This window comes from Varanus komodoensis, unplaced genomic scaffold, assembly GCF_004798865.1.
Source record: "Varanus komodoensis strain SLA01 unplaced genomic scaffold, ASM479886v1 scaffold7_1, whole genome shotgun sequence".
Classification (NCBI taxonomy): domain Eukaryota; kingdom Metazoa; phylum Chordata; class Lepidosauria; order Squamata; family Varanidae; genus Varanus; species Varanus komodoensis.
In genome coordinates this window covers 10,633,162-10,648,030 of record NW_025336479.1, presented here as the reverse complement: position 1 = coordinate 10,648,030, position 14,869 = coordinate 10,633,162, and the positions used below count along the sequence as shown (strand labels likewise).

General features: G+C 42.9%; 1 protein-coding gene and 1 long non-coding RNA gene across 9 annotated transcripts in view; one reads left to right on the top strand and one right to left on the bottom strand.

The window, feature by feature from the left end:
* Positions 1-28: 28 nt before the first annotated feature.
* On the top strand, positions 29-14,836 carry LOC123035441. The gene is made up of 2 exons (XR_006416946.1): positions 29-123; positions 14,499-14,836. It is a non-coding gene; the product is annotated as an uncharacterized LOC123035441 (long non-coding RNA).
* WIZ (WIZ zinc finger) overlaps positions 2,856-14,869 on the bottom strand; it is a 73,667-nt gene continuing 61,653 nt past the window's right edge. For 4 of the 8 annotated variants that reach the window (XM_044453620.1, XM_044453618.1, XM_044453621.1 and 1 more), the window contains 7 exons: positions 13,027-13,536; positions 9,997-10,479; positions 7,911-8,435; positions 6,509-7,018; positions 5,244-5,708; positions 4,572-4,764; positions 2,856-4,323 (listed from right to left, as the gene is read on the bottom strand). In XM_044453620.1, coding sequence (XP_044309555.1) covers positions 4,167-4,323; positions 4,572-4,764; positions 5,244-5,708; positions 6,509-7,018; positions 7,911-8,435; positions 9,997-10,479; positions 13,027-13,536 — 2,843 coding nt within the window. In that variant the 3' untranslated portion in view covers positions 2,856-4,166. The remainder of the gene's footprint in view (positions 4,324-4,571; positions 4,765-5,243; positions 5,709-6,508; positions 7,019-7,910; positions 8,436-9,996; positions 10,480-13,026; positions 13,537-14,869) is intronic. The other 4 variants (XM_044453622.1, XM_044453623.1, XM_044453624.1 and 1 more) reach the window with 4 other exon arrangements.

Genomic DNA, 14,869 nt, shown 5'->3' with positions numbered 1-14,869 from the left:
CGTAACAGAATCGCTTCACTTGTTGCTCTAAATAATTCTTTTGTCTTTCTGTTATAGGTACTCAGAGCCACTGCAAATGGCAAGATGGCCTTAACCTGGTCCCAATGAAGATAAACAAATAAAGTAAGTCTTTTGTCTCTTTACTTACGATCGTTTTCCATTCATCAATGTTATCAGAAACTCAGCAGTATTACAGAAATTCAGAGGTAGTGTAAAAATTCCCATAAGCAGCACAGAACCAGATATTTTACTCCCGTATCATGTACTCTGCTATTAAAGGATTCTTGAATACTAAAGGAATTCCCCACACTTAGGAATCCTGTCTTCATGGCACACTACAGCAGTAACAATTAAACTTAAGGTCTCTTTCTTAACTGGGTCTTTTGGTGCTTGAACAGGTTTGAGGCCTCAGTTGCTTATGGGAAGACCTCTGGTTTCCGATATAGTACAAACCTTAGCCAAAAGCTAAACTTTGTCACATGCTCATTAAAGCATTTTCCTCCAAGTAAATTTGATTATAGAGTTTAATATTGTGCCTCCTGACAAAGGAACTGTTCTATGTTTTCTCAAGTGCTACTTAGTCTGGACCTTGAGTAGTCATTTTTTTTCTTGTTTCATTTCACAAGAAAAAGCATAAAACACAAAATGAAAAACAAAAAATCTTGCCCACCAACTTGCTGCAAAGCCAGGTGTAAATATGTTACTTGAGGGCCTTGAGAGCTAGTCTGACATTAACTATACAGGTAGTCCCCAGTTTATAAACATCTAAGTTATGAACAACTCGTATGCTCAAACAAGCGTACCCAGAAGTCTTGCCTCGTCCTCAAGCAGCAAGCAGGCACCCACAGGCTCCTGCTTGCCAACTACTGCTCACCACCAGTCAGAACTTGTGCCAGGCAGTGGGGGGAGGGAGGGAGGGAGGGAGGGAAAAATTTGTGCCAGAGAGCTGCAAAGTCAAAACTAGAAAGCAACTCCAGTGGTAACCCCCCTCACCCTTCCAGCAGCACAATCAAACCCTGACTCTTCAGCATGAGGTCCATCCTCTCCATTACCAGTCCCATCTTCATCATCATCCAGTTAATGTTAGGCTTAATATTAGTTCAAGAATTGTTTTACTATTTTTTCTATCTACCTAAACTGCTTTAAAAACTGAACTATATACCTTCATACACAGTTTCTCTCTCTCTCTTCAATACCTGTAGTTATATTTTATTATTAAAATGCTGTGTTTAAGATATTTTCGTGTATATGGAAGGGTTTCTTAAGTGTTTTATATGCTTTTTATATATGTGATCTGACTTACATACGAATTTGACTTAAGGCCATTCTCCAGAATGGAACACATTCATAACCCAGGGACTCCCCCTATAAATTATACCAGACTTCAGAGAAGGAAAGATCATAATGCCATTGCACAGATACATACAGTAGTGCCATCTCAGCCTCTTCAGAATGCCAAAGAATCCCAAATGGCTATACAGAAATTTCCATATTTTCCTGATAATATCCTGCTTTGCTCCACCATGTAATGCTGCATAGCCTGTATCAGGATCCACATTTTGAGAAGCTATTCTTTTCAAGCTAAAGAATTCAAAACTTTATCTTCCTTCAGGAGAAAAGGTGTTAATAAGTTGAATACAAGGCCTTTTGCAAGAGGGAAACAGGTGTATTAGCAAGGAAGTTCCTTTTGAACTTAATGCCTATGAAGATGTAAGCATCTATTCCAAAAGGTAACAAAGTTGCAAAATATTTTAAACAAGGTTGTGACCCAATCAACAAGGATGCTGTTACAAGCATACATCAGAACAAATGTTTTAGAGGAGGCAGTGTAAGAAGATATGCCTCTTGGGATACTGCCTGCCATCTGTGTTTTAACTTTTTTAAAGATATTTTAAAGACACTTCGTTTCTTCAAACTGCTGGGGTGACGCACAATTCTGTCTTCTTTCCATCCCAAATTAATTCTTCCTCAGTCAAGCAACTTGAAGCTGGGTGCACAGTTATGGTGTTAGTGATCACTCATTTAATGCGATGGCAGAAATAACCATCCATTGCTTGCCCACATCCAGTATTCTTGAGACAGTTGCTTATAGCACAGAAGGAAAGGAAGTGTCATCACAGTAACTTGTCAATGCAATGATTGACCAGTATGACAATATAGTCACAAACTGCTGGAAAACTGGCTCTTATACATTGCAAAGATTTTTCTTACTCGTGCATCATTCCCTGTGAGATTTCCGTATACCTATAGTTGGAAACCTGAGCTGAAATCAAGGATTAAGTCCCGTCTCAGTCGAAGAGAAATGTGATCCATCTGTATTGTAGGTACTTGTGGAGAAAAAAGGCTTGGTACAGTGGTTTGATTTCATAATGTGGCTGTGCTGCTCTGGCAGGATACAGTTTATAGAAAGGAGAATTCTTTAAAACATCAAAAACAGAATAAATTGTACATGGCAAAATACATGCCCACCCTTATGACACTGAATCTTCAGTGATAGCATCACACTTTTATACAAGCCCTTCATTATTTGTTCTACTTTATTCCTGTATGTGTTTGCTTCAGAATTTATTGCCAGTTGATGAGAGAAGACTTTCAACAGTGTTCAAGCTTAAGAGTGAAAGCAAAGTTTTGAAAAGCAAAACTTCAAAACCTCACTTGCTAAGGCATACTTTAAAAGCAGGCTATAGTGTCAGCTTCCATGCATACTGGAAAATGCAGCCTAGGAATTTCTTCAAGAGCAACTTCCGTATCCACTGGTAAGGCTCTTGGCTTCCCCTCTATGGAGAAACCATGATACTTTTCCCCTCTCCCACACACTTAGAGAGAATCAGAAAGCACACACTTGGGATTCCCCATTTTGTTTCCAGAACAAGTTTAATCTAATATACATATTCCTAGGTACATTAATAACCAGAATATGCCCATTGAAAAAGTTAAAAGGTAATTTCCCTCCAGGCTCTGTTCAGCCTGGGTTCCAAATAAAAATGAATGCTTGTTATTTCTACACAAAACTAGAGTTTAAAAAGTTGAGGTTCTATGAAGAGAGAGAGGAGAGCAACAGTGACCAAGAACAGGAAAACAAAACTTCCGGTAGGACCTACTGTTGCTGCTTTGGGAACTGCACCAAGTGCCTGCTAAAAAGGAGAAACACAGTGTCCCTCCACCAAGACATCCACAAGACCATGCTGCCCTAAGCCCTTCGTACCCTTGGATAGGACTTGCTTATCCAGAGTTGGCTAGAAGGACACGTCATCCCTGATTTCAAGCAGAGGTCACCAATAGGACATCGTCAGCCATTTTTAGCCCAAGGCTAAACATAGGAAAGAACCATAATCCTCTGCCAAAATCTCATTTCCACAATATGACAGAGCTGGATTCTCTACAGGGTCCCAATGGAATGGAGAGGGACACAACCAAGTGACATCAGGAAGGGAAGGAATGGGGAAAATGCATATGGTCAAGGAGTCAATGATTGCCCCTTTAACACAGGTGGGACCAAGACCCCATTACACATAGGTTAGGGGACATGAACATGCACAACAGGATCCAACGTCTACAGAAACTAAAGACCTGTCACTTAAGGAGTCAAACATACATTAACTCTAGGGTCACATACAGAATCAACAGCTTTCCCCACAGAGCAATGTTGCTCTGCTTCCACCCTCCCAGCTTGAGTATTCTTGGCCTCAAACAGGTCCTCACTTTCACAACTTTCACTAGAACCTCATATTCACGACTCTCGCCATCACATCTCCCACATCCCGAACTGCAACAGAGCAAGTGCATGCTTCCTCCCTGTAAAAGAGAGTGTGACTTTGAAGAAGTTTGCATTCACTTGAAGGACAAGGAAATTCCCATTTTACTTTGTTCCACGCCCTTCCCTCTGTGCAGAGAGAATGCACACAAGAAAACTCCAGCCTGGAATACCATTGCTGTAAATAAGGAGCATCTTCAACAGACAGCATGGTTTATTTAGTGCTCAAACTCTGGAACTCTTCCTCCAGTGCCCCCAAAGTCCAAGTAAGTCTACAGACACCTGGCCTCTAGCAAAGCTGTGGAACCAGAAGGTCAAATACTGCTTTCGCCCTGTTTGTTAACCATTAATCTTGCTCATTTGGAAAGGTGAGGGAAAAACCCTGGAATGCTGGTGCTTCCTAAGAGCTTTGCTACTGGGCCTCAGCTACAGGTGCTGCTGCAGGCACATCAGTCCCACTTCGCAAGGCATCTGCCTTGGAGAAGTTAGTTTCCAAGATGTGACGTTGGAGGTGTCTCACCCACTCCTCTTGGATGGAGAGGGGCCCCTGGAACTCCACTTCACAAAACCTGCACGAAGAGAAAACAATGTCTATTCGAGTCAATTTGAAGAATTTTTCATTACAAGATACATAATGAAACATTCTAAAAGTAACAGAAAAAATGTTTGGCCTGCGTCTGAGTTGCCTGAAGGAAGAGGGACTGGCCTCTGTCATACAGCCAAGATCACACCATAGAGAGCATGGTCAGAGACACTGCACACTATTCAAGCTTTGCTGAAGACAGGGGAATGAGCAAGATGGAGCAATGGCACAAACCTGCACTTGAGTGTGTAGATGTTGCCTACAAACTTCACCAAAGAGGTCTGCGGTGGCCTAGGGACCAAGGAGGGCACTGGTCTCACTCTCGGGGGTGGCTGGCGGACCTCTTCAACCTTCTGATGCAAGTCGCTGGTCTCCTCTTCCCGAGGTGGCAGAGCCTCAAGGGGTTTGGCCTGCCTCCGTTCAAACTCTAATGACAAAAGAAAGGTTAATTTCAGATGGAATAGTACACTATAACAAACAGCATGGGCTGTGATAGTTTTGCTATAAAATTAGTCAGATTTAGGGGAAAAAACGGTGATATGGGGAGCAGGATTTAAGAAGTCAAGTCTAAAATCCATGCAGGATTTCCTGAAGAACTTTGTTGGTTTAGGGGTAGAGAAACTAGGGGTATAGCACTGTCCTCCTGTCTCCCCTGCAACAATAATCTTAACTTACCAGTCCATTTGGTAACTTCATTGAAGCCCTTTCCTGGAACTACCCAAAATACTCGGGCAGGGAAGCAGAGACCTCAGTGAGGGATTCATGAACAGTGGGAAATCAGATTTGTGCCTGCACTCCCCTACCTGATGAAGAAGCCACTGTCTCCTCTACCAAGAGGCCCTCCTCTGACTGTCCAGCAAACATTGTGATGGGTTCTCTCTGGGCATTTTGGAAGCAATGACTCACTGTTGATGTTATGCTGATGATGTTCCTCCACCTTTACCAGCGATAGAGGTGATGTGACTGCAGATCGTTCACCGCTGTTGCTGCCACCACTGCTGCCGCTGCCACCACCATCTGCGGGTTTGCTGGGCTCAGCGGACACCATCTCCCCACCCAGGCTTCTGCTCACCAGTGAAGGGCTGCCTGCCTGCAGGCTCAGGGGAGCCCTCTTCCCAGAAGCATCATTGTCACGCACGTGAGAGGCATTGCGAAACTTCTTGGTGAAGGGCCGCCCACCTTGGATGTAGCTGCGATAGGCTCCAGCTTTCTGGGGGCGATGCTTGATCCACTCACTCAAAGTCTCGATTGGGGAGCCGTTCACACACCATTCAGTCACTCCAAACTGTCTGAGGTGTGCACGAGCATGGCTGGCCAGTGCCTTGCGGTTCTCAAAGTAGAGGCCACACAGTTCACAGCAGGCTTCACTGGCTGGGAGCAGAAATGGTAGGGAGCTAGACTGAGCAAAATCCTCACTAAAGGACTTAAGCAGCAGCAGTTCAAGAGTGGAGCATAATGGTTTTATTTGCTCCATGTCACTACTCCTAATCCCCCATAAAAAGATCATCTGGGCTTGAGACTGAAAGGCTGAAGGGCCCACTTAGGCACTCTTACAGCACTGATTCCCAGTGTCCCTCACCTGTACACCACCAACCAAGTCAACTAAATGTCACAATCCCTTGCATGTAAGCAGGCATGTTGCATATTTTTGGTCACATGTGAGCCAAAGCTGAACACATGCGAGTTTACTGATTTACCTGATGCCTGAATCCCCAAAGATGGTGAAATAACTCACTGTCAGCCAGAGGCTGTGCAGAAACTAGTTAGTTTATTATATTTACATCCCACCCTTTTTCTTCCGAGGAACTCAAGGTGGCTTACATAATTCTTCTTCTCCTCTCTTATCCTCACAAGAAGTCACCCCATTAGCTCCATGGCTGAGTGGGGACTGAGTCCCAACCCCACAGTCTTAATTGCTGCACCACACTATTTAAACTTACACCAAGGAAAGCAATCCATTAAGCAGGATTACTGGTTGCTGATGCTGGTTTGCATCAAAAGCCTTCTCTAAAGACTGCAGTGCACTCTTCATTATCTGAGGCCCCTCTGATGTCCCTCCCCTCCCCTTTCACCCACAACTCAACCAAGCACAAAGCAATTCGGTTTCTTTCGACTGCAGCAAGTTTTCTCTGGATCCCAACATCCCCTCCCCTTTCTGGGATAGGACTTACATGTATGAGTGGGCTTTTCATGCACATGTTTGGCTTTGAAGGGCAATTCAGTCTGGATGTAGGTTTTTTGCTTCACTTCACTATGGCTACTCAGCCGTTCATCTGATAATGGACGCTTAGCGGAAAGTGGTGCCAAGAATCCTTCCTGTGATTTGAGGGGAGACAGAGAGACCTCCCGACCAAGGTTTGGTTTCCCAGTCCTCCCGCCCAGCGGGGACAAGGCCATAGGCTGTAGCATTTTCCCAGGGGATTTAGGGTCAGGTCCATCCTCCCCCATAGGCTTTGGAAGCTCAATGCTCATTGTGTTTGGTTCCTTCTTTATCAAGCATGGTTTGTTCTTCTTCTTTATGATTTCTCGTAGTGTATCAATGGGAGAGCCATTGACTGACCATTCAGTTACTCCCATCTGACGCAAGTGAGATCTGGCATGACTGGAGAGCCCCTTCCGATTCTCAAAAAACTCACCACAAAACTCACATCGAATATCCCGCACAGGGTCAGCACGAGAGGCTGCAAGGGACAGATGAAAGTGCACAAAAATATTTAATACTCAAAGGCATGGAATTAGCAGCAAGTCAGCTAACCCTCTCAAAATACCTGCTTTATATATCTAGCACTCTTCAATAAACAAAAAATGTAAAGTACTAAGCACATTAGCAGCTGATATATTGACTTCTTTATCGCCACCCATCAAACTTTAGGGCATAACTGATTCGTTGCCCTGGTCACTGAGGCCTGAATCCAACATTCTGCAGTGTATTATTTTAATGACTAATTTTAATGGTAACTTGATTTTAATTGACCCTATTTTTAGTTGATTTTAGTTTAAATTGTTTTATTCTCTTGTTTTTATGTAGTATTTTAATTTTGATGCATTATATTTTTATAGTTTGATTATGTTGTTGATTATAAATCAATATTGATTATCAATTTAGTATCATTGATTTTTGAATGCTGTGTTGTTTTAATTGCTGTAAGCTGCACAGAGAGCCCAGGTGTGGACCATTGCAGTGGCACACAAATTGAAATAACAAACAAACAAACAAACAAACACATTCCACTAGTTTTAGGATGACTGGCATTTGGAGTTGAGTGTTTCTAGTACCTGTATTTTGCCAAATATGAATGGGTTCTCGTTGTTCAACGAAAGTGTCAGATACTTAAGATTTTAGCCTCCAATTGTTTTACAAGCAATCCAACATAGCTACAAGTTCCACAAAAGTGCACAAAACACTGCACACATTGCTACTGGGATAGCACCCAGTATCTTAATTACCAAGAACTGTCCCTTTTTCAACTGTGAAAATATCCATGACCCTCATTCCCACTCTTGAGCCTACGTAGACATGTATTCTTGCCTATACCAAAGCTTGAGAAATACAGACCCATTACCAGCACTTACAGAGATTGAGCGGGGACATCTCTTCTCGTGGTGACCAAACTCTGTCAGAGAGATGTGACTCATTGTGAAGTCCCCCAGTCATCATTTCCCGCTTGATCTCCATGCGCAGTTGGTCTTGTTTTAGTTTCTTGTGCAGCGAGGGAGAAGGAAGACCCGAGAATATTTTTCTAGCAGTTGGAGGAGGAGAAGAGGTAGGAGAATGCCCCATGGGGCTCCCTGGCTGTTGTGTCTTCTTAGAGATTGTAGAGACATGGGCCTCCCCTGGACTGCGTGGCTCCAGAGAACCTCCAAGAACATTAATTGATTTCTGACCATGTGCTGGGGAGCTGGAGGTACTGCTTCGAGGCTGAGATCGCCGCTTCAAGATTTCTCGGAGCGTGTCAATAGGGGAGCCATTCACGTACCACTCAGTCACCCCCATCTGACGTAGATGTGACCTGGCATGGCTGGAAAGGCCTTTCCGGTTTTCAAAATATTCACCACAGAACTCACACCTGATGTCCCGTACAGGTTCTGCTCCAGAGGCTGAGAAGGAGAGGAAAACAGACAATCAATTACAGTGGCTAAAAGAAGGATCAGACAGAGAGCAGCAAGTGATGTGGGCACCAACTAGATTATTCCCCTGGAAGGTAGTATGAAGCAGGCACATAGCACAAGGGTTTTGTACAAGGCAAAGCTGATACCTCAAACAAGCTTGGCCAAAGGAAATAAATTAAATCACCAGGAAGAAAATTAAACCACCAACAAATCCTGTGCAGCATGAAAGCTGGGGTACGATGTGGTAAAAGCAAGGGACACTGGAGACATGGACAAGAGACAGTGAAGGCAGGCACTGTCAAATAAAAAATGCTAAGCATGGCTGATCCTGTCATGAAATTATCTCTCTAGTGATTAGGCAATACCTTGGCTCCTTCCAAATTCCATCCAACAGTTGTAGTAGTAGTAGTCAAGGTGTGTACAAAGGAATTTGGCATGGAAGCTCGATCTCCTCCATGACAGCTATCCCAGTCTCCTTCAAAATACTGGCTACCCATCTGAAGTAGGTGGACTAGCTGCATCAGATAATCCCACTGGATACCTATCCTATCTCAGAAAGCAATGCCTGCTTAATTGTCCTTCTCAGTATATTTAAAGGAGTCATACTTCCCAGGGTGTACTTGGCGAAGAACCACCAAGTATTCTATACTTGCTACCATAAACCAGAGCTATGCAGCTTCCTTTAGGTAATGCAGAGCAGCCAGTGCAAATGAGTGAAACACGACATTCAATATGGGGTGCTTGTGCTATTAAAGAGCTTTGAACCACTGAAATGTGGATAACTTTTTGGCTGATCCCCTCTATTCTCCCTGTACTGAGAGAAGGAAATAGCTGAAATGCCACCACCTTATGGCAACTGTTTCCTCCATCCCTGGATTGGGATGTAACATCAGTTTAAAGCCCTGCTGAACTTGTAAATAACAAAACAAGAAGGAATCTTCTTCCTTGCTCTGTGATTGCTAAGAGATTAAATGCCAAGGAGAAACATATTAGTACTGAGCATTCTGCCAACACTGAGCACAATCAATGAACACCCTAGAAAGTAGAGCTGTCAGAGTCCAACCAATGGCCACAAAAGGCTCAGGCTGCGCAAATATTATACTCATCCCTTCAAATAGCATAGTGATTTCCCCTTCATCTGCAGCAAATCTGTTCAGTCCAAACTTGTCTTGTGATACTCCTAACTGTAGAGCAACCACACATATAGCTTTGTCCTATCTGGGACAGAGAGATGCTGTCCATTTGGAGCAAGGTACAGCCATGGAGCAAATGCCCAGACAGGGAAAGAGGAACTTCAGCACACACAGAGGCCAGCTGGAAAAACTGCATTTTAGAGTTCAGGAAAAGCTTGCAGGAAAAGGGCAATGAAGAATATGTGGGCCAAAAAGCTTGCTTCCCCATCCCTTCACTGTTTATTAGACACATGGCAGGAAATGGAAAGGGGCCTGCATTTCTAGGTGTATTCTAGGTGTACAGCTCCATGTCACATAAACAAGACTGGGAAGGGAGAGAGGAGGAGGGGACAGGAGCCAGTGCTGATAGAACCTACAGAGATTGAGTGGAGCCATCTCAGCATCTGATGCCCAGTACGAACTGGAAGAAAGACCCTGTTTCCTTTGCAGACTGGCCACAGCTGACAGCCTGTGGCCATGTGGTTTCAGCTTCTTGGATGGTGGAGGGGAGTGAGGTGATAATACAGATGGCTGTTTGCCCAAAGGCCTTGGTGAGTGTGCTTGTTTCATGCCTGTGGCAGGTGTTGCTGTAGATGTGATCTTTGGGCTGGGTCCATCAGAGCTCCCAATCGCCCCTAAAGATTCTCTCTCACTAGGGAGGAGAGAGGAAAGACGGCCTTTGAAGTCTTCACTTTTGATGAGATCATTTAAAACATCAATAGGAGATCCTTTAGCATCTGGATCGCTCACTCCCAGGTGTCTCAGGTGGGCTCTAGCGTGACTTGACAGCCCTTTTCTGGTTTCAAACCAGGCACCACATAATTGGCAGTCAATTTCTCTGCCCGAGTCACTATCTACAGCTGCGGAAAAAAAAAACATTGATCACAATAGATACGAACACACTGAAAATGTGTCTCAAGCACCTGTTACAGGCAGCCCCAAAGGAAAGGCGTGTTATTCACCCATACACTGTTGCTGGCTTAACAGTTAAGCAGAAATACTCACAAGACGACATGTGTTTAATCAGATTTCCTTTCACTGGCCCAGATAAAGTTTTCAAACAAACATTCTCTCTCCTGAAAGCATGATACTTAAGCTTTTCTATCGCAGCTTAAACAACCAGGCAATTTAAACACTTGTAACTTTTAAGAATGAAAACATAAAAAACTAGCTTCAGTGTCAGATGGCACTAGTCCCAGATTTATCAAAGCTTCCAAGTGAGCTCATGCCAGAAAAGCAAGATGGCAAACAGAACAAGAGTCACTTTAAAGATTAATGCAAACTGTCAATTTAACAAGTCCAAAGCATTTGCCTACCATCCCATGCCTTCAGACTGAAAAATCTCATCTATACAGTCATTCCTGAGAATGGCACAAAGCTAAATAGAACACTTCTGAAAATGTGCTCATTATCCACACCTTTAGGTTTCGAGAAACTACTCCAATCCAATGTTAAGCTTTAGATTTGATTTCAAAATAGAGATGGACTGAGAAGGATATACCATAACTCTACCAATGCTACTGAACATGTTGTTGTATAATCTGTTAGTACGAATTGGGATGACACCAAGACTGACAGCTGTTGTTATTCAGTAAAGTGCAGAATTGCCACTTCAACAGCTTATTTTAGTTCATGCAGATTTAGCCAATTTCTGTTAATCTAAATTCAAACTCCTGTGAATGTTCAAAGAAACCATGTAAGCTATTTAGAAAATGGAAAGTGATTGGCCTTAAACCCCTGCATGGGTACATAACTGGCTAAGACAGAACACAGTTCCAAATCTCATCGGTCAAGATAAAGCCAAATAATAAAGAACAATAAAAGCAGAGAGAGAGTGTTCTAAAATATGAAGCAGAGGGAAAGAATCTACACTTAGGGTAAAGAGCTATAGTTAGAGATGGATTACAAAAGGGACAACTTGTTGTACAACTCCATTTCAATTGTGTAACTGAAGCAGAATTGCTGCATAATGAAGAACCCAAGTACTTAGCTTTCACAAATTATTACATAACAAGTGTCTGTTACCCCTGACAATACATTTTGATCAGCACTAAAAAGGGCATAGAAATGGTATTCCTGAGCTAATGCTAGCCAGATGAAAGTAGTATAAGATTCAGTCCTGGAGTGAACGGATCAAGATGTCATCTGATGCCTTCTAGACAGCTGGGCTATGGACCTTGGTGCTGGCAAGGCAATGGGAGGTACCAAAGAAAAGCATCATAAACTGCTGACACCCTTAATCAAGCCCATCAGAACCCCTACTCTTTCTTGATGGTTTTACTTACCTCTGTCTAAATACACCAAGTGAGAACTCACTACTTTCTCACCAGCAACAACTGCAAAGAACCACAAAAGGCAGAAGCACTGATTTTCCATTATTTCTCTCCACAGCATTAGAACATCAAATAGAGGTTACTAGGTAACATGCACCATTTCTTCCTAATTTTCAGAGAACACTGCTGAACAAACTTAATCCTGAATACTAAAGCTTAGAAGCAGTGTAGGCTATGTTCATCTCCAGATAAACTGAACACCTCTAACATTAACTGCAAGTTCACAAAACTAGCCATTGGCTCCATCAAGGAGAGAACACAGATAATATGCATATTTGCAATGGGGGGAAAGTAACAAATTGGAAGTAGTAGAAATTGCCTTTAGTTGGGAAACCTGAGATCCCAGCAGCACTAAACTTCTCACAATTTATTTTGGAATCTTATACAGAAACTTCATTTTAAATCAGCAGCTATCCCTTGGTTATCAGAAGGTATCTTAGCCTCTTTCTGTTGATAGAGTAGCTTCACTCAAGACTTTGAGAGGAAACAGATGGGGTTTACAGCAACTGTCCCTTCAATGGAGAAATATTCCTGTTTTCCAGCAGTGACTTAATGCAGTCTCTGGGCACACCCAAAAAGGCAAATTAGGAGGCCTTGTTACATATCCAAGAAATAATGTAAATATGGCTAACCTTCCCAAAGTTAGACTGGGAAAGGAGCCTGCTGAGTTAAAGGAAGCTGCCTCTTTAAGAAGAGATGAGTGCCTAGGAATAAAAAGTGGGCAAATTCTGCTCAGAGTACAGCTCAGAGTCAGAAAGAGCATGAGCCCCCTCTGAACTAACACCAAAGAACCATAGTGACAACCTGAGCGGTTCTTCAAGGATAAGTAAGGGACCCATTTGCAAGACTCCAAACATATCCAGTTTGTCTCTCTTATGCCCTTCCTTTACTGGGGTGTGCACAAGGTGTGTGAATGCAGCAGCCTGTGAAGAGCCAATGGATGTAAAATGTGTCTTGTGGGTGGGCAATCCCGCACTGGTGCACACTACAAGGTAATGCGAAACATAAGAGCTCCCTGCAAAATGCAAGTCAGCTCTCCTGTTTGCAAGCAGCATCAGCATCAAACAGACTCACTTAGATTTAAGGGGCCTTCTTCCTCCGGCTGTGGCCACTGTGCTTTAGGAGAACTCTGCAGAGGGCTCAGCGGTAGCTTGGGGCTTTTGTCGTCAGGGTTCTTTGGCAGAGGAGAGCCAGGCATAGCAGGTGTCACTTTCTTGAGAATGGGAGATCCTGGCTGGGTAACATTCTTGGGGGTGAAACCTGGAGGGGATTTGATTGCTTTGTTTATTACTGGTGGCTCTTGTGGCCGTTCCGTAGATTTGTTGAGAGGCGGCAACGTTGGTTGTGAGGACCCTGCAGTCCCTTCTTTGGGAGAAGCAGATTTTTTGCTAAGACTCGGAGAGATGGGGCCGCTGTCCACTTTGCCCTTCTGTTTCATCAGTTCATACAGTAAGTCGATGGGGGCTCCACTGCTCTCAGACTCAGCTACACCAAGCTGACGTAAGTGAGAACGGGCATGGCTGGACAGGCCCTTGCGGGTCTCGAAGCAGGTGCCACAGACCTCACATGTCGTGAGGTTTGGTGCTGGAAAGAGGAGAGTGACTTATTGAGACAAGGTTAAGCTTGATCCCACACTGTCTTTGCTACCAGTCAGTAGACCAGAGGTGCACACCATGTTATCTTGATGTAGGCCCCTCTCCATAAACCAGCCAAATATCACAAACTCGTCTCAGACTAGCTAAAAACATTGAAACCTACATCCTATTTTGCAGCGGATGAAGTCACTATATATTAGTAAAAAATGGTGTTTCATGGTGAAATTCCTTCAAGAAAAAACAACACCAAACTTAATTACAGATTTGCCAGGCAACCACCACTCACACATAAAATTGGTTCCAGGTGCCTTATGCCAGCTCAGCTGATGAAATTCACACAAGAGCAATAACCCCCCTTCATCACACAGCATTATAATTCTCATTTTCAAGCATATTTCAAATATCATTACCTATCTATCACTAGTTCCGTAATATAATCAAGCAGTAAGAAATCTATTCCATCAAGTAGCAGCAAAGGGAGAGATGGGAAGCAGAGCCATTCCATCAGCTCAAGAAAAGGTAAGTTTCACCAGAATCCTCTTTCCTTCAACTGTCACTTAGAAGCAGGCATTCCAACAGGTTGTGACAGAGGAAAAGATGGGAAGCAAGGCCAGTCCATGAGATATGCCAAGAGACCAGATTCATCAGGCTCCTTGTCTTCCTGAATTGTTTTCATTGCAGCTGGTCATTATAAATACTACATTATTTTAATAATTGAAGCTGAGTTTAATTGTTCTTCTCCTCCCTCCTTATTTCTTTCTCTCTTGTGGCAAGTCTTTTAAGTTTAAGTTTGGGGGCCAAGGACTGTTTTGTTTTGATTTATCCTTGTCAGCCACTCTTGGAGTGAGGCAAAAATACTTTTACTAAATAACTGTAATACTATTACAGTTTGCTACCTGCAATTATATGAAACACAGAAATATGAAAGCATTAACCTTTTCTTAATTTCAGGAACAAAGGCAAGCTAAAGTCAGAAACTAAGAGCCCTTAGAAGTTGTATGCCACATTTCCTGTGAAATGAAGATAAAGTGCAACAAAGGTGTTTGCCCATACACAAGCAGTGAGAAAATACCCCTACCCCCAATTAATAACAGTGCATACAGTTGCTGGAAGATCATATTTACAGAAGAGTTCAATGTAGACTTTGAATGATTTTTAAAATAATACATTGCATGGAAGACATTGTAAAATTTCATTGCTATACAGTATACACAGAACATTGAAAAAGAAACATTTTATTAGACTTTCAGTATTTAATAAAATGCAAGCTTTTGACTTACACAGAATTATTTCTGTGATTGTTTTTATGTGAACAGTTTTGT